The sequence below is a fragment of the Hemiscyllium ocellatum genome, chromosome 35 (assembly GCF_020745735.1).
Source record: "Hemiscyllium ocellatum isolate sHemOce1 chromosome 35, sHemOce1.pat.X.cur, whole genome shotgun sequence".
NCBI classification, from domain to species: domain Eukaryota; kingdom Metazoa; phylum Chordata; class Chondrichthyes; order Orectolobiformes; family Hemiscylliidae; genus Hemiscyllium; species Hemiscyllium ocellatum.
The window spans coordinates 44,112,774-44,131,598 of record NC_083435.1 but is presented as its reverse complement, the minus strand read 5'-3'; the positions used below and the strand labels follow the sequence as shown (position 1 = coordinate 44,131,598).

General features: G+C 42.1%; 1 protein-coding gene across 1 annotated transcript; it reads right to left on the bottom strand.

Moving 5' to 3' along the window:
* Positions 1-12,898: 12,898 nt before the first annotated feature.
* On the bottom strand, positions 12,899-17,875 carry LOC132832656 (up-regulator of cell proliferation-like). The gene has a single exon (XM_060850735.1). The coding sequence runs from the start codon at positions 17,873-17,875 to the stop codon at positions 12,899-12,901; it is 4,977 nt and encodes a 1,658-aa protein (XP_060706718.1).
* Between the last annotated feature and the right edge of the window lie 950 nt (positions 17,876-18,825).

The following is an 18,825-nucleotide window of genomic DNA, read 5'->3' as shown; positions in this document are numbered from 1 at the left end:
GAGAGATGGGTGAGATTCTAAATGAATATTTCTCGTCAGTGTTTACCATTGAGAAAGGTGTGGATGCTAGGAAATTTACAGAAATAAATAGTGATGTCTTGAAGAGTATCCACATTACAGAAGAAGAGGTGCTGGAAAGCTTTAACACATTAAGGTAGATAAATCCCCAGGACATGATGAAGTGTATCCCAGTATTTTGTGGGAGGCTATGGAGGAAATTATTGGGGCCGTGGTGGAGATATTTCTCTCATCAACAGCCACGGGTGAAGTGTCCAAAGATTGGAGTTTGGCGAATGTTGTGCCATTATTTAAAAAAAGGTTGCAAGGAAATGCCTGGGAATGGGGTGGCATGGTGGCTGAGTGGTTAGTACTGCTGCCTCACAGCACCAGGGACTCTGGTTCAATTCCTGCCTTGGGCGACTGTCTGTGTGGAGTTTGCACATTCTCCTGTGCTTGTGTGGGTTTCCTCCGGGTGCTCCGGTTTCCTCCCACAATCCAAAGATGTGCAGGTCAGATGAATTGGCAATGTTAAATTGCCCATAGTGTCACATGCATTAGTCAGGGGTAAATATAGGGTAGGGGTCTGGGTGGGTTACTCTTCATAGAGTCGGTGTGAAGTTGTTGGGCTCAAGGACCTTTTTTCATACTGAAGGGAATCTAATTGGTTTCAGACCAGATAAATTACTGGGTATTAGCACCTCTGGGCCATAATACTTACACTGATTCTAATCTAAAAAATGAATTGACAGAATCTTACATAGATTCATATAGTTTTTGAGCAAAGTACAAGGTAACTCTGCAAATACAAATTCACCCCACAAACTTATATGTGTATGTGTGCATGTGGGCTTGTGAGTGCCTGTGAGAGAGTGTGTATGTGGGTGTAAAGTGGTTTAGGTGTGTGTGTGTGTGTGTGTGTGTGTGTGTGTGTGTGTGTGTGTGTGTGTGTGTGTGTGTGTGTGTGTGTGTGTGTGTGTGTGTGTGTTGGGGTCACCTGCAGTGTGACATGAACCCAAGGACCCAGTTGAGGTCAACCCTATGGGTACCGAACTTAGCTATCAGTCTCCATTCGTCCACTTTTCGCTGCTGCCTATCCCAAAGTTTGTCTTGGAGGATGGACACCCGAAGGTCCGAGGTCAAACGTCCTGGACTGCTGAACTGTTCTCCACCTTGGAGGGAACACTCCTGTCTGTTGATTATTGTGCAGTGCCCATTCATCCGTTGCTGTAACCTCTGCTCAGTTTCCCCCATGTACCATGCCTCAGGACATCCTTGCCTGCAGTGTATGGGATAAATAACATTGGCTGAGTCGCATGAGTATCTGCCACGTACCATGGTGGGAGGCATCCCCACGCGTAATGGTGGTGTCCATGTTCACACTCTGACACGGCTTGCAGTGCCAACCGTGATAGGGTTGTATGGAATTGTCCTGAAAGCTGTGCAGCTTGCTATGAACAGCGATCTGTTTGAGGTTTGGTGGCTGTTTAAAGGTGACAAGTGGAGCTGTGGGGACGATCTTGATGAGGTGCTCATCCTCATTGATAATGTGTGTCAGGCCGCGAAGAACATGGCGTAGTTTTTCAGCTCCTGGAAAGTACTGGACAATGTCAGTTGTAGGAAGTTTTACACAATCAGCTGTGATTGTTCATACTAAAAGCAGTGAGCTGTATGTTAACGCAGTGATCCCACGCTCTGCTTTGCTGCTGTCATTGCCCATTTCACCCCTCCTCACTCCACTCCCCACCTCACCCCACTCCTCCCATAGACTGGGGCTTCCAGCTCAGTATCTCAGGGATATGAGATGCACAGTGAGGGGAGTGCGGTTGGGGTGAATGGAAGCTGCTCACCCAGACCCTCGCTGAGTTTATGTCACCCCAGCTCTTTTCAGTTAATACAGAACAGTCACCACACAATTCACTGCTCTCAAACCTGTCAAAGGGACAGGCTTTTTCTAATACTCAATATTTCCTAACCATCAGTTCACATTCCTGAGCATTATTAAAAGTGTTGTTCACAGTTTGTTATGGATATGTCTCTTGCTCACCATTTTTGTTCTGTCGTGTATCAATGTCACCTCTTTCTCATGGATAGACAGTGTGTCTGGAAATGCTCATGTCATCAAAATGCTTCTCAAAATTATAATCCTTCTCTCACATTCTATCATTTTATGTCATATTCCCAACTTTAGACAATCTTTCATAACCCCGAGCCTCCTAGGAGTAGCACTGCATCAGTGAAAGTGGGCTCTGGAGGGTAGATGATCAATGGTGAGCTGAACAAGAAGATGTGAATTCATGTTCGTTCCTAAGCGTTGGGCTGAAGGGTCTGTTTTCATGCTGTACATCTCTACGACTCGATGACTCTGCAGTTCAGCTGGTTCAAATGCGATTTAGTTGTTTTAGGTGGGTCCAAGAAGGTTATTTAATGCGAAACCTAGTAGCAGCCATGTCTGAACAAATCAAAACAGCATGAACCAAGAACGCGGGAAATCCAACCTAGAAACACTGTGTCACAATCAGGCAAGAGTTGGTGGATGAAACATAAAATTTTCCTGGACATTGTTGAGATTTTCTAAGTTGAACAAAGGAAAATGATCCAGATGAGTCCCAACAGGAGATTCATCTGCAACATTTGTGCTGAAACTAAAATATGAGAAGCCTCCCTCCTTGCAAGAAATGGGGTATGGACAGAGGTTGGATCAGGTGAACAGGCATTATCAAGTCAAGGCCATTAATCTGAGGGTCTAATTCTCATCAGTAGAAATTATCACCTCCTGGGATTTAACTCTCAACTTTTTCTATTAGAAATAATTAACGATAGACAGAAGAGACTGGACTTGATGAAAGAAGCATGTTCAAAGCCAGTGGAAAGCAAGATTTGCCGAGTGTTTTGCTTGCAGTACAACCGACAGCTCCGTGAATATACTGTTGATATACTGACATTTTGCCATATGACTCAGCAAGCTGGCACAGCAAGAATCATGCCTCTGAATTTTGGAGAGTTAACATCAGCATTTTCTATGAAATCATGTTGGGCTGGTTTCTGTGGTGTATTTTGTCATTATATGACACTGTCACTTTAAAAGTCTGATCATATAATTCCGATGACATGATCACCTATTTTGTTTCCAAAACAGTTTAGTCGAACCTGACTGCTTGTAGAGTAAAACCCTTCTTAATAAAGTCTTTCCCTGGAGTGGGGGTGAGTCCAGAACTAGAGGGCATAGGTTTAGGGTGCAGGGGTAAAGATGTAAAAGGGACTCAACGGGCAACTTTTTCACCTAGGTGCATGTATGGAATGAGCTGCCAGAGGAAGTGGTGGGCACTGATACAATTACAACATTTAGAAGGCATTTGGATGGGTATAAGAATAGAGAGGGTGTAGAGGAACATGGGCCAAGTGATGGCAAATGAGAATAGATTAGGTTAGGATATCTAATCAGCATGGACGAGTTGAACCAGTAGATGCTGTACATCTCTGTGACTCTGTAAGAAAGCTCATGTCGTTAAACACTGCTGAGACAGGTTACTGAGGGAAGCGAGAGAGGAAATAGCTGGGATTTTAACAAATATCGTTGCGGCATCCTTGAACATGGTTGGGGGGGGGAGCGGTTGGTGGAAGTGGAGGGGCAGTCACAGAGGACTGGAAAATTGCTAATGTTGTCCACTTTTTTAACAAGGGTAGCAGGGATAATCTTGGTAATTACAGACCTGTTAGCCTGAGGTCAGTGGTAGGGAAGCTACTGGAGAAGATACAAAGGGATTGGAATTCATTTGGAAGAAAATGGGCTTATCAGTGATAGGCAGAAGGCTTTTGTGCAGGGAAGGTCATGTCTTATAAACGTAATAGAATTCTTTGAAGAAGTGACAAAGTTGCTTGATGAGGGAAGGGATGTCGATGTCATATACATGGACTTTAGCAAGGCGTTTGATAAAGTTCTCCATGGTAGGCTGATGAAGTTGCATGGGGTCCAGGGTGTTCTAACTAGATGGATATAGAACTGATTGAGCACTGTAGGAAGAGTAGTAGTGGAAGAGAGTTTCTCAAAATGCAGACCTGTGATCAGTGGTGTCCCACAGTGATCCATGCAGGGCCACTGTTGTTTGTGATAGACACATATGATTTGGAGGAAGGTGTACCAAGTTTGCTCATTAGCAAGTTTGCAGATGACACTAAGATTGGTGGAGTAGCAGATAGTGAAGGGGACTGTCAGAGAATACAGCTGAATATAGATAGATTGGAGGGATGGGCAGAGAAATGGCAGATAGAGTTCAATCTAGACAAATGCATTTCAGAAGGGAACACTGGACATTGACCTGAAGCAGACAATGTTCCTGCTTTCATTCCTCTGTCTAAACCCCCATCTTCTATGCACAGTAAGGACAATGGAAAAGGCAGTCAGGCAGAATGCTTTCAATTTACTGTGACCTTGTATTGTTCTGGTAAGGATCAGTCTGACCTTCTGAGTACATGTTTAACATGAAAAATCCAGGAGAAATGTTAATTTGAGTGAGATCTTGAAATTTCTCTCATTTCCAAAAAAATCTTTGATGAGAGCACACTGAGCAGGAAATGCGAGAAGCTGAGGAAAATATTGCTTCAGTGTAGCTGACTGAAGGGTTCTGATTAATCCTGGGAATGAGATACACTGCACTCACTCACTCTGCACATCCCAAATTCAACTATTAGTCACACTCCTGGGCAAAGCTATCAAATCCAAGCCCAGGCTTTTGGGAAAGCTCAAGGCTTTCAGGTAAAATCTTGAAAGAAGGCACAAAAGTACATTTTATTCAATATGTCTTCAAATATGGCAGCTGAATTGCTATGATGCTGCAATAACAATCGAGAGATTGAGAGTTCAAACCAATTCGTGGAAAGTTATGTACAAAAACTTAGGGTGAGAACAGGCCATTCTGCCGAGTTGGTCCACGCTGGCATTTGTGTTTTACACAATTCTCCCCTGCCTCTTCATCTCACCGTATGAACAGATTCTGCTGGTCCTTTCTCCCTCATGTATTTGTCTAGTTTCCTGTTAAAGACATCTCTGCTCTTTAGCAACCACTCCATGTTGTGAAGCTGAATTTCATAAAGTATGGAATTTGTAGAATAGAATCAAAATAAAAACATGAAAACTTTCAGTTTGTCTGCAAAAGAAAAAAAATGTCCTTCAAACAAGGGAACCTGCTACAGTACTGGCATTTTGATATGAAAAGTACAGATGAGGGTTTCACCAGTGGGTGAGCTGTGTCAGAGAGTCACTAGTCTTTCTTTGAAGTGAATCTTTATCCCTTTTTCTGTGTGGTATGTCCTTGTTCCTGATCATCAGAAAATGACAGTGGGAGCTAAGGATGGTAAAGGACAACCCTAAATAAAATTAGACACAATTACATAATTGTCCATCAAAGAAGGAATGTGACAGAGCCGCAATGTCAGAGGAGCTGCCTTTCAGATGAAATCTCAAGCAAGGCCCCTTTTGCTCCCTCTGAGGTGGATAATAAAGAGGGCTCCCCATTTTTATGTGTAAAGAAAGACTGGCTGTTGTCCAATGAAAGCAAAGTCTTAATAATCCCATGGCAATATTTTGAAGAACAGAGGGTTATCCTTGGTGTCCTGGCCAACGTTAATCCTTTCTTCAACACCAGCAAAAAAGGTCTAATCACTTTCTCATTGGCATTTGTGAGAACTTGCTGTATGCACATTGACTGCCACATTGTCTTCATTACAACAGTGACCACATTTCAAAACTACTTGCATTGGCTGCAAAGAGATTTGGGACATCTAGTGACCATGAAAGGCTCCACATAAATGGAAGTCTTTATATTTCATCTCTTCCACTTGAGTTACAGGGATGGGACGGTAAGAGATCTTGGAGAAATTTGAAAAGACAGGCAACATGCAAATCCCATACACCCGAGAGAACTGACCATTCATAGTCCACAGGGTAATAATCAGCTCCGAACACACAACTCAAAAATAGGAAATCATGAAGAATCCTCAAACACTTTGCACCTCCCTGATAATTACCTTCTAATATTCGGGAATGAGCCATCAAAAAAGTTTAACCTGGTAATCAGAGGGAAATGCTTCCAATAAACACACTCAATGTCCAACACACAGCTCCAGTCAAATAGTTCAGCACAAAGCACCGAGTAAACAGCTCTCTCAGCTGGATCTTCTCACACAGCATAAGGGACATTTCCACCCCTGACTGCCCACAGGATAGTCAGACTGCCTGAAGATTGGTGTGGATATTATGGGAGACAATTTGTATAAAACCCGCTCCTCACTTGGTTTTCAGTCCCTATAGGAAGTGAGCCAGCTCTGGAAGAGGAAGATTTGGAGATGCCGGTGTTGGACTGGGGTGTACAAAGCTAAAAATCACGTAACACCAGGTTCTAGTCCAACAGGTTTAATTGGAAGCACATTAGCTTTCGGAGCGACGCTCCTTCATCAGGTGATTGTGGAGGGCTCGATCGTAACAGAATTTATAGCAAAAATTTGCAAACTGATGTAACTGAAATTATACATTGAAAAATTGATTGTCTATTAAGCCTTTCATCTGTTAGAATACAGTGATAGTTTCACTTCTTTCATGTGTAAATGACAAAACCTTTATTTTAAAAAGTTGCATTCTCGGGTTAGCTGTTAACAATGGTGAGGGATCATACTTTTAGGTTAGTGAGGTGCAGTTTTAAAGCAGAAATGTGGAGAAACTTCTTCCTTCAAAGAGTCATGAAATTGTGTTTGTCACTGTTCCAGAGTACAGTGAGATGTCTGGACCTTGAATAAACTTAAGGAGGTGGTAGACAGATTTTTAATTAGTAATGGATTGAAGGATTATGAAGAGTGTATAGAAAAGTGGAGATTGGGCAGCAAAATGAAGTTGTGGCTAAGACGGATCAATCTGATCAAATTGAATAGTGAGTAGAATTGAAGGGTTGAATTATGTATTCCTGTTTCCAGTTCTTATGTTGTTATATCCTTAACTTGCTCATAGACTGAGCTTCCCACCCTTTTGGGAAGAGAATTCCAGAGATGCTTAGCTTTGGTTAAGAAAGGTTCTCCTCACCTTGCGCCTCAATGGCAGCCCCTTATTTTTAAACTTTACATTCCCTGCTTCTGGACTCTCCAGTTAGAGGAACATCTTACATTTGTTTGGCTAGTTGTGAATTTCATTGAATTTTAAAGAGGGTTTCTCTCTGCAAAGCAGAGGCAGTTTTCTTGCCATTCCATTTTAATTGCATACCATGCTACCTCTGCGACAGACTCATTCAATAGTAGCCCAGTTTTACCACTCATTGCAAGCAGAAAGACTTGCCATTGGCAGATACACTGGAATGGATTGGCCTCCCTGGTACTGGTGCTATCTTTGAGTGGCTCTTGTGCACCTGGAAAGATATTCCTAATGTGGAGCTGTCCTGAATGTTATGTGAATTTGCACTGGTAGTAGCAGATAGGAGGAAATTGGCATCTTGTTCAGTGGACATTGGATCCGTGGTTAGCACTGCTGCTACACAGAGCCACCAGGTTTGAGTCCAGCCTTGGGCGACTGTGTGGAGTTTTCACATTCTCACTGTGTCTGCATGCGTTTCATCTGGGTACTCTGGTTTCCTCCTACAAACCAAAGATGTGCAGGCCAGGTGAATTGACAATGCTAAATTGTCCATATTGTTCAGGGATGTGTAGGTTAGCCAGGGGTAAATGTAGAGGAATGGGTTTGGGTGGCTTACACATCAGATGGTCAGTGTGGACTTGGTGGGCTGAATGGCCTGTTTAAATATAGTAGGTGAAGATCTCGACCCCCGGGAGGGGTCTCTCGGTTCAGTCTGGTTCAGCATGATTTCGCACTTTAATCAGTATTGGCCGGGCACAGGTTGCCCAGCAACACAGAGGTTCAAAGCTTTTGTGTTCCTTGGAGGAACTGCACAAAATGTCTTGAAATAAAGACAATTTTAATATGGTTCTTAAGAAATAATACAGCCTAATTACAGAGGAAATCCAATAAAATGTAATTAATCTCACAAATTTGATTGAGTTTTTTGAAGAAGTAACAAAGAGAGTTGATGAGGGCAGAGCGGTAGATGTGATTTATATGAACTTCAGTAAGGTGTTCGACAAGGTTCTCTATGGGAGACTCGTTGGCAAGGTTAGATGTTATGGAATACAGGGAGAACTAGCCATTTGGATACAGAACTGGCTCAAAGGTAGAAGACAGAGGGTAGTGGTGGAGGATTGTTTTTTGGGCTGGAGGCCTGTGACCAGTGGAGTGCCACAAGGATTGGTGCTGGGTCCTCTACTTTTTGTCATTTACATATATGATTCGGATGTGGGCATAAGAGGTACAATTAGTAAGTTTGCAGATGACACCAAAAATGGACAGCGAAGAAGGATACCTCAGATTACAATAGGATCTTGACCAGATGTGCTAATGGGCTGAGAAGTAGCAGATGGCGTTTAATTCAGATAAATGTGAGGTGCTGCATTTTGGGAAATCTTAGCAAGACTTGTATAGTTAATGGTAAGGTCTGAGGGAGTGTTGCTGAACAAAGAGACCTTGGAGTGCAGGTTCAAGGCTCCTGGAAAATGGAGTCGCAGATAGATAGGATAGTGAAGAAGGCATTTGGCATGCTTTCCTTTATTGGTCAGAGTATTGAGTACAGGAGTTAGGAGGTCATGTTGCAACTGTACAGGACATTGGCTCGGCCACTGTTGGAATATTGCATGCATTTCTGGTTTCCTTCCTATCAGAAAGATGTTGTAAGACTTGAAAGGGTTCAGAAAAGATTTCCAAGCATGTTGCCAGGTTTGGAGGATTTGAGATATAGGGAGAGGCTGAACAGGCGAAGTGTGTTTTCCCTGGAGCGTCTGAGTTTGAGGGGTGACATCACAGAGGTTTACAAAATCATGAGGGGCATGGATTGGATCAATCGACAAAGCCTTTTCCCTGGGGTCAGGGAGTCCAGAACAAGAGGGTATAGGTTTAGGGTGAGAGGGGAAAGATATAAAAGAGACCGAAGGGGCAATGTTTTCACACCGATGGTGGTATGTGTATGGAATCAGCTGCCAGAAGAAATGGGGGAGGCTGGTACAATTGTAACATTTAAAAGGCATTTGGATGGGTATATAAATAGGAAAGGTTTGGAGGGATAACGGCCAGGTGCTGGCAGGTGGGACGAGAATGGGTTGCGATACTTGGTCAACATGGACAGGTTGTACTGAAGGGTCTGTTTCCATGCTGTATATCTCTATGACTCTACGACTCTAAATGACATTATAGACAGTAGATTAACCCAATGGTATTTCCTGGGTACCAACTTTGTTTTGCACATTTTACCTCTCTACACCTGCGTCCACAAGGCCAGCTTGGACGGTTAGTAATCTCTTATCCAGCTTGATTAATCCCATACTGTGAAGGGAGCATTGTCTGCTAATCTTTGATTTAGTTAGTTCAGCCTGTAGTAGGGTTAAAAAGCCATTTTAAACACAGTGCTAATTTGCAGCCTAGAACCCGTTTTATTATGTTACTTTATGTTACTTACATTGAGAAGCCATTTTGTTGTTGTTAAAGGCATGCATTAAATGGTTGCTCCTGACAACAGCCTAAATCCAGATTTTAGATCCTCATAGAGGTTCTATGATTCTACAGACAGGAATTTAGTGGTCCTGGTTGTTGGGGGATGGGATTTGGGTGGGTGGGGGGCATTCTTTTCCTCAAAGATTAGCAGTAGAGACCCTGACACCAGACCCTTTCAGGGTCAGAGGTCGCTACCTAGGTCAGTTTGGTTTCAGCCACCTGGAAGAATGCCCAATAATACAGGAAGAAGGTTAGTGATTCACCAAGGCTATCCATGATCGACAAGGCACAAATCAGGAGTGATGGAATATCCCTCATTTGTCTGGAAGGGTGCAGCTCTAACAACCCTGAAGAAGCTTGACACTATTCCAGACAAAGCGACCCACTTGATTGTCACCACATCCACAAGCAACCACTCCCTCAAACATCAATGCTCAGTGGCAGCAATTTGTACTGTCTACAAGATGCAGTGTAGAAATTCACCAAATATCTTTAAAAGCCACCTTCAAAATCCATGATCATTTCCCTCTGGAAGGACAAGGGCATTAAATACACGGGAACACCACTCACTGCAAGTTCCCCTCCAAGCCACTCACCATCGTGACTTGAAATATATGACTGTTCCTTCACTGGCGCTGGATCAAAATCCTGGAATTCCTTCTTTAGCTGGATTATGGGTGTCCCTAAACCCATGGACTATCGCAGTTCACCACTTTGGAGAAAGTGAGGACTTGCAGATATTGGATAAGTGCGAATCAATAAGGATGGCACTGGAAAAGCACAGCAGGTCAGGCAGCATCTGAGGAGCAGGAGAGTGGACATTTCAGGCATAAGCCTTTCATCACCACCACTTTGTCCATGAAACTGAATTTTCCTGTGGGCTATTCCCTACATCTGAATCCAAATGTGTCAATTAAAATGGTAGAATGTAAGGGTCCTGATTCATTTAAGCTTAATAGTGATCGAGGAAAATTGTGAAGATTAAAATGTAATGTAAGTCATGAGTAACTATTAAACTGAATGCTCAACTCACCACGATCCCCTCTCCAACTACCTCCTTGATCTCTGGCTCTCTCTAGAATGACAACAAATACACCTGGACCTGCCATATGTTGCCAGCCCTGATCTGCTGGACCCAACACCACCCCCAACCAAGCTGGAGCTGGCAATGAACTTTCCATGAACCTCTGTCCCCACCACCACCCTGCTCTCACATTGCATCAGTCCAGTTTTGTGGGTACTACCAATCCTTCTCCAGGCCAGTCCATTCATTTGGAGCTCACCTTCACTCACCCAGCACCTGATCCACTTGTCACCCTTACCCCTCACTTACATTTCACACTTACCTTACCTCAGTTTCTGTCAAAGTGCCTTTGGGATCTTTAACTTCTGAAACAAGGCAGCAAGTACCATGAAAATGTGGCCAGCAAATCTCCACCTGTACTGAGTGGATTTTTCTCTAGTTTCCTCCGGTGGACAGGTTCAGGTAAGGTCAGACTAGGCACCCTTGGCCAGAAAAAATTGTCAACAGAAAATGAGTAAATTTAAGGACGATTACTGTCAATTGATTCTGTTCCAACAGTAATCAGAATATCTGGACCACTCGTAAGTTGAGACATCCATCCTCCAGTCAGTGGGTCTCTATACAGCTTTGTTCAGATATTTTGTTGTCATGAAAGATGACGCAAAGTTGCATTAATCATTTGTTTTATTGACAAGCAGATGGTATCTGTGATTAAAGTTTACACAGTTTCAAAGACAATCACTTAATTAAAGTATAGTTACCAATGGAATGCAGAAACACTTCTTGCAAACTTAAAGAAAATTCTGGTTAAATTTAAGTTCAAACACTATTAACTGGATTTTAAGTTTTTATGTATTGCGGAATTAAACCTCCAAATCCTTGCATTTAGAATTTAAGAATATGTCTTCGCATTGTTAAAATCATTACAAAAAAAATTGACAAAGCAGATAACATTGCCAGGCTTCACATACTATTTAATCATGGAAAAGACCACATTATTTTTAATCTCCTATTGCATTATTTGAAGAGAACATTAGAAACGATCAAGTTATAAATGTTATTCTAATATTCCACTTCTCTAGATTACACCAACAGAAATCTGTTACTGGTATTTGTTATTTCTGGATGATAGTTAATGATTTATTTAGATATTGATATATAATGACCAGGTAATGGCATTCTTACTTAACTGCAAAAAAATTAAAATAATAAAAATAAACAATAGGCCAATTACCACGAAGAAAGTAAAAATGCAGTTTAAGGTTAAGGTCTCCGTAGTCAAAAGTGAAAGTGAACTCCATGGGTTCTACTTTTAGATCCTCATGGGTCTATTGTATATTTATATTGTTTTATTTTGGATGATCATCATAAGGTTTTTATGCCTCACAGATTTTAAGCAGTTATTTCCCCTCTCAAATAGAACTCACAAAAAGGGAATTGAATTGTTGTGGGAGACATTATAACCTCAGGACCCTCAAGGTACAGGCCAACAATTGTTTATTGAACCAACACTGGGAGAGTCCACCCCAGAAAGGATTCTGAAACAGCACTCTAATTCAACAAGGATTTATCAGATATTTGTACATTGTAAATTACAGAGACAGTCCATGACTCAAATTTAGGTACCTGTTATAAAACTGCTTCACGAAAGGATGAGCATGAAATTAACTTTTTAGATATTTTACAATCTAACTGTAGAGAGATGTTAAAACATATGTGAAGCTGGTAGGTACTGAACCCTTGCCTCCTGGTTTGGAGATAGGGACACTACCACTGCCCCTCTACTAATCTTTTAAATTTTTACACCTGAGAACCAGTGAAGTAAATGGGCTTTCACCACCTCTGTAACATTTCAGCCTAAAGGTCCCCTTGAAATCAAATTCTTGAAATCCGTTAAATAGTCTGGAGAATTTCTGCTGGATATCACAAAACCCAAATCACAACCTCAGCAGAGGACCAGATTTTCAGCAGAGTTAGTAATAAAACTATAGTGGCTGTGAGCAATTATCCACTGTTGTGGGACTGGCTATGACTTCAATAGGGGAAATACTTTTGTGATTTGAAAAATAGCAACTGAGACGTGAGCAACAAGCAGGAATCCTGACAAAGCTCACAGTGCTACAAACTGAGGAGAGAGGTCTTGGCACTAGAGGAATGCGATTGGAAGAGCTCAGGATGGAGAATGTGTGTAGGAGAGGGGTAAGGCAAAGAAAGACCAGGGAGAAGGTCTTCGAGGTGCATTTGGTAGAGGAACGTGATGGATCTTCTTAGCTTCAAACAAAGTTATTAAAATTAATGAGTTAGTAGAACTCATTAATCTTCACCTTGTATTTATCTTCAATGTCTTTTGTAATTGTATCCCAGGATATATTCCAGCTGGAAATGTTCTCTGCTGGTTCCGCTGAGTATTTCTCAGCAAACTTTTGATTGTATTTATATAAGACCCTTTTCCAAAAGGCTGATGTTTTTATGCTGGTATCAGGAGGAATATTCCAGGAACCATACCATTCATTCAGTTCCCTGTATTTCTTGTAAAGAAACCAGTCTCCTCCAGTATCTCCATTCCTGAAAGAAGAATCACCAGCAACATCTGTTGTGCAATTTTCTGATACAAGGTGCCCGGTCTTATGATGTTTATGCCCATTCAGGCCTTGGCTCCAGTGATATTCAGCACTGTGCTGTGTGTGCTCCATACTCGTGCAATCACACAGGACGCCACAGAAGGGACACCGCTCCCCACAACCACATAACATTGTATAAAATTCATCAGCTGGATCTGATGGGAGAGCAGTAACTTTCTTAGCAACATCCTTCCCCCAATCTGTTATCCTGTCAGTCAGATAATTTTTACTGATAAAACTTGCAATTTCCTGGTTAAAGTCCTGTGGGTTAACCTTTTCAGGCTGAAAAATGACAGGTCCCAAGTTCTCCTGTGGAATATGTATCTCCTCACACAGTTTACTTTTAAATGCCTGAACAACATCAGCTAAAGAACTCCTATCAATCTTGTCTGTTATATCCTTTTGAACTTCCTGCACTCGATTGACAATTATGTGCAGAATATCCAATGCGAGAGAGCAGAGCAGAGGAATTTGGTCATTATTTGTGGCTGCACAGTGTTGGACAACTTGTTCTTTCAGCCAGTCTAATTGGAATGATGTGCTGTGCTGTAAGTATCGATAATACTCATCAAAACTGTCTTTCTCCTTCAAATACAGCATCAGAGCCACTTGAAAGTTTTTCCGGTACAAGAATTTCCCTCCTTTGCAATGGTGCCTCATGTGCTGAACAATTTCCATTCCCAGTCTGTTATCAACAGCTTGCATTATGGCTGGGATCAGGCAATTTTCACAGAACATTTTTGCTCTCTGTTTGGTGTGATCTTTCTCCTGGTAGATATCCATAAAGATTTGGCAGTAAGCTGATTTCTCCTTTTTTAATTGTTCCAGAGGATCATTTTTCTTTCTAAACCTTTCATGCATTTCTTCATACTGGTTAAGTGCAAACCCACATATTTGAAGTTTAAAATCTACCCTGAAATGTTCAGTAAAGGTGAATTTATGATCTTTGTGTTTCTGGATTTTCACGTCTATGGCTCTCAAGAGTTCTTGGCAATGGTTAGAATCATAGTCCTGCTCCTGTTTCACTTGCGTCATTACAAACTTTTTACACTCCTTCACCCACTCATCACACAGTTCCTGGGCTTTTGTATTGTATATTGAATAAAGTGGGTTATGCACCAACCTGGAATAAATTGCAGTTGATTCAACGTGATTATGATTGATTTGGAGTTTTTCATCCTTCAGTTCAGAGAGGGATTTATTGCTCAGTTTCTGGTTGAGGAGTTTGGTGTCTGTGAGCATGCTCTGGCGTAGACTCTGTTCCATGTCCTTCATAATATTGGCTTTTTGTGATGGTAAATGTTTAAATTTTGAAATTGTGTTCTGCCACATTTTCTCAAACACTTCCTTCAATTGTGTTTCATCCATCTTCTTATTTTCTTGACTGTGCTGCTGCAGAAGTTTATTGACTTCTTCTTCAATCTGACTCTTATAGTTTTCCTTTATATCATTCAGCTTATGCAGAACTCTCCTCCTCTGCACTGCCTCATCACACTTCATGTCCACATATATCTGACGTTCAATTATCAGAGATTCAATGCTCCGGATAAAATTCTCCCTGTATTTTTCAACAAGGTTTGTGTTATGGCCTGTCGAATAGTATTCCTTCAATTTCTGGAGTGCTTTTCTTTTCTGTTCATCAAGAAATGCACTAAATTCGCTTTTTAAACTAACAGCTTCCTCTCCTGGATCCTGATTTGTGTTAAAAATTCTATTCTGTGCTCTTCCCAAGAAGGAATGTATCTCTTTCCTCAGATCCCACTCCACATCTGTGTACGCAACAGAAAGGTCCTTGTAAGCTTCAGCTACCAGACTGTTCCGGAAACTGAAAATGAAATTCTCATATTTCACTGCAGTCCACAAGGATTTAGTGCATTGGATGAACTCAGAGATGGTTTTTGGTCCCTGTTTCTTTGTATTCTCTTTCAGGTTCTGAAAAAGCCTTTTCTTCAGCTCAAACACCTTGTGACAGTAGCCGCTATTGACAGCTGCCATGGGTGGATTCCCATGCCACAGGCCTGGGATATTCCAATTGTTCTCCATCGCATCATACTGCAACACATCCGAGAACTTAGTGAATTTTCGATCTCGTTTTTCCATTATTGCTGCTGCTCGTGTCATCTCATCCAGCTGTTCCAGCAGATGTTTGCGGCCTCTGATATTCTGGTCATGAGCAGACACATCGTTCACATTTTGGTGAACAAAGTAACAAACTGGCCTTTTCCCCACCTCTCCCATTCGTATAAATGCATGGACCACTATCTGAAGCACATCCTTCATCTCAGTGGAGTTTTCCATGGCCATATTTACCAATGTTACATCGCTTAATCCGATCACTAGGGTGGCAAGCTCGTTGTCATGTTCAGAGCTGCCGTCAATGTTTGACAGTTCTGGTGCTTTCAGCCCCTCAGTGTCGATCACCATGATGTACCCACAGCCCAGCTCCTTCTGCAGATCTCCTGTAATCTTAATGAGCTGCATGAAGGCTCCACGGGTACATCGCCCACTGCTCACAGCAAACTGCAAACCAAACATGGTGTTGAGAAGTGTGGACTTGCCTGTGCTCTGCACACCCAGCACCGTCAGTACAAACACACTGGTCTCTGTGTCAATCACACTGGTCTCTCTGCTAATCCTGTCTTCAACTGCCTTTAGTACATCAGTGACCCACTGTAAAGGGATATTGGAAACATCTCCATCGACGAGTTCCAGAGGGAACCCATCCAACAATAGGTTAGCCACAGTGTCAGGTAGCATTTGTACAAGGTGACTCTCTTCCCTATCGTGATATTCCTGGTTTATCAGTGTTTCGTAGATCAGACCAATTTCTCGCATGAAATGTTCAAGTCCAAGGGCACTGGCAGTTATCTGTTGATCGAGTTGCTGTAACAGTTTATTGGTTGTAGAATCTTTCTGTTGTGACTGCTCCTGAGATTTCTCATACAGAGCTTTGTACTGTTCACGTAAAACAGACAGAGTCTCTCTCGATTTGCTATCCAACCCAAATTTCATCCACTGCAGGAAATATTTTCTCTCTTCGCTCTGTGTCAGGGCTGCAATGAATCTTTTCATATCAGCTGATATACCTTTTGCTCGCTGCTGTTTTTGAAGTTTGCTCTTCTCTTCTTCAAGGTCATTACAATACATTTGCATTGACTTCTCCTGTCGATTTTTTGGGCGACATTGTTCTTTTTCTATTTTGGAAATCTGCTGCCAAGTGTGACCCTGAAATGACATGCTTTCCGATTTGAATTGGTTAATGTCTTTTCCTTCAATATAATTGTAAATGCTTTCAGATCTTGCTTTGCCAAGTGAACACAGTTTTTCATCCTCATCTATTATAATCCCCTTGACACTTGCAGTTTTTACCAGTTTCTCCAAACTCCTGAGGCCTTGGCTAGTTATCTCCTGATAGGTTCTTACCAGGACTTGTCTTAATATAGATTGCAGTGCCTCAGTAAACTCTGCATTGTTTCTCATTACTCGTGCTAATATTTGATTCTTCTTCAACATTGAGGAATCAATAAGTTCCTTTAAGTGTTGTTGAGTCTCACTGCTCACACTATTCCCAGTGAGCACGATGTATATACTTGCAGGGCACTGAGTGAGTGACTTCAGGATCTTGCTTGTATCATTGTCAACATTATCAATCCAAAGAAAAACAGCCGAAGAAATGTTTGTCAGAAACTGAACCTGTGTGTGCAACACTTTAGCGTCACCTCGAAGGTTTAATATAGTCATTGGCTCTGCGAAAAGATCCAAATCCGCGCTGCCACTGGGCAGGTACCAGCACAACTCAACAAGACCATCAGAAATCCTACGTGATAGATTGCCACATTCCATGTCGGCATGAATAAAGAAGTTATGATGTTGCTGAGAACGACTGAGGACTTTATTTAGAATCATAGATTTGGAGATGGAACAAGAACCGAGTCTAATGAAGGAAAAGATGGGAATGTTGGTGGTCACCATGTTTGTTTCCTTAAAGCCTGCACTATCTCGGAGTGATAGTGGGCACCACTTCTTCACAATGGAGCGCAGAGCCCACAGAAGGAAGATGCAGCCCTTGTTCCCAGCAGGCAGTAACAGTGGCAATGCAAACTGGCACAGGGACATCTTTACCATCAGCTCCTGCTGCAGGAATGGGTCAGCACACAGGAAAATAGAGACAATGATATCCAGGGGATGGTATAAGCTTTCGTAGTTTCTATCCTGAGAGAGAAAATCCAAGCTTCTCAATTCCGACTGATTTTGCCTCTTAGTGAGTTTGAATTTCAAGTTCCTTGCCTCTGAATTGACCATCATTAAATTCTGGAGAAAATATCCTGGAATGTCCTGAGGGGAATCTGGTGATTTATGTTGAAGTGTTTCTGTGCTTATGTTAAGGACGTCGCTCAGGGACAATGTTTTGCTTTCTAAGCCTAGCTGGGTTAATAGTTCTGTAATACGGTTGGCTGGAGTATGTTCTGTTGTATTAATGTCAGAAACATTGTTTTCAGGAGTTGAAGTTTTCGTTTGGAGTAAACTCTGTTTCTGCTCAATTGTTGTTTCATTCCATTCAACTGGGATATGTTGTGATGCTCCAGCACCTGACTGTAATTCCTCAGTAGGCCCGATTTCATTCTGCGTATGAGATTCACTCAGGTCCGGTTTCATATCCGTGTCAGTCAATTCTGGGTAATGGAGGGTAGGTTCAGGTTGTGCTGAAACTGATGAAAATATTAAATGGGGGAACAACACAAGATTAGAGAAAGATTTCACTGTGGATATAATAATGTGTTATGATAAACACTATCACACTGGTTTGAGATCCTTTCAAAACATTTGATAATTATCTGATGGACAAAACATTTGATGAACTACTGTGAAAAGATAGGGGAGTGGGTTTGGCCACTTGTAATATCACAAGCCAGTACAGAGGCTTCTGAGCAGCAGCCCTTCCATGATTATACAATTCTATTTGGCTGAAATGGCTACTGTGAGTTTCCTGCTTTTTCTGTTTTGAATAATGTGGGCAAGGACCTTTAATTGTAAATTCCTTACAACTTTATACACTGATCTCCCCCTTGGCTCTGACCAGACTTCTATCAATCATGATCCCCGATATGGTCAGATTTCCTTCATTACTGCAGAGGGATTAGTGAGGAGCAAACTAACTAATTTCCCCAATCCCTCCCCTCCTCGTCCCATCTCCCTCAGTACCACACCAGGAACACTGAGACAGCTGAGAAGAGAAGTGGAACTATCCAATTTTATCTCTTTGCTGAGTTCATTTGGAACGAAGTAGGGGCGGCAAGATGGCTCAGTGGTTAGCACTGCTGCCCCAAAGCGCCAGAGACCCGGGTTCGATTCCAGATTCTGGCGACTGTCTGTGTGGAGTTTGCACGTTCTCCCTGTGTTGTCCAGAAATGTGCAGGTTAGGTGAATTGGCCATGCTAAATTGCCTGTAGTGTTCAGGGGTGTGTAGGCTGGGTCAAGATTGTCAAGACCAGGCCTACACTGTATACAGTAAGCTCAGTCCCAGGTGATGTCTTAAGCAAGCAAGGGATGCATTGAAGTCCTGAATTTGTCTCATACTCAGGCCCAGCATTGCAATCTGATGATTT

What these genes read in the sequence shown, in the direction of transcription:
- LOC132832656 (XM_060850735.1), bottom strand. Translation starts at nt 17,875, where the DNA reads ATGAAACCGGACCTGAGTGAATCTCATACGCAGAATGAAATCGGGCCT.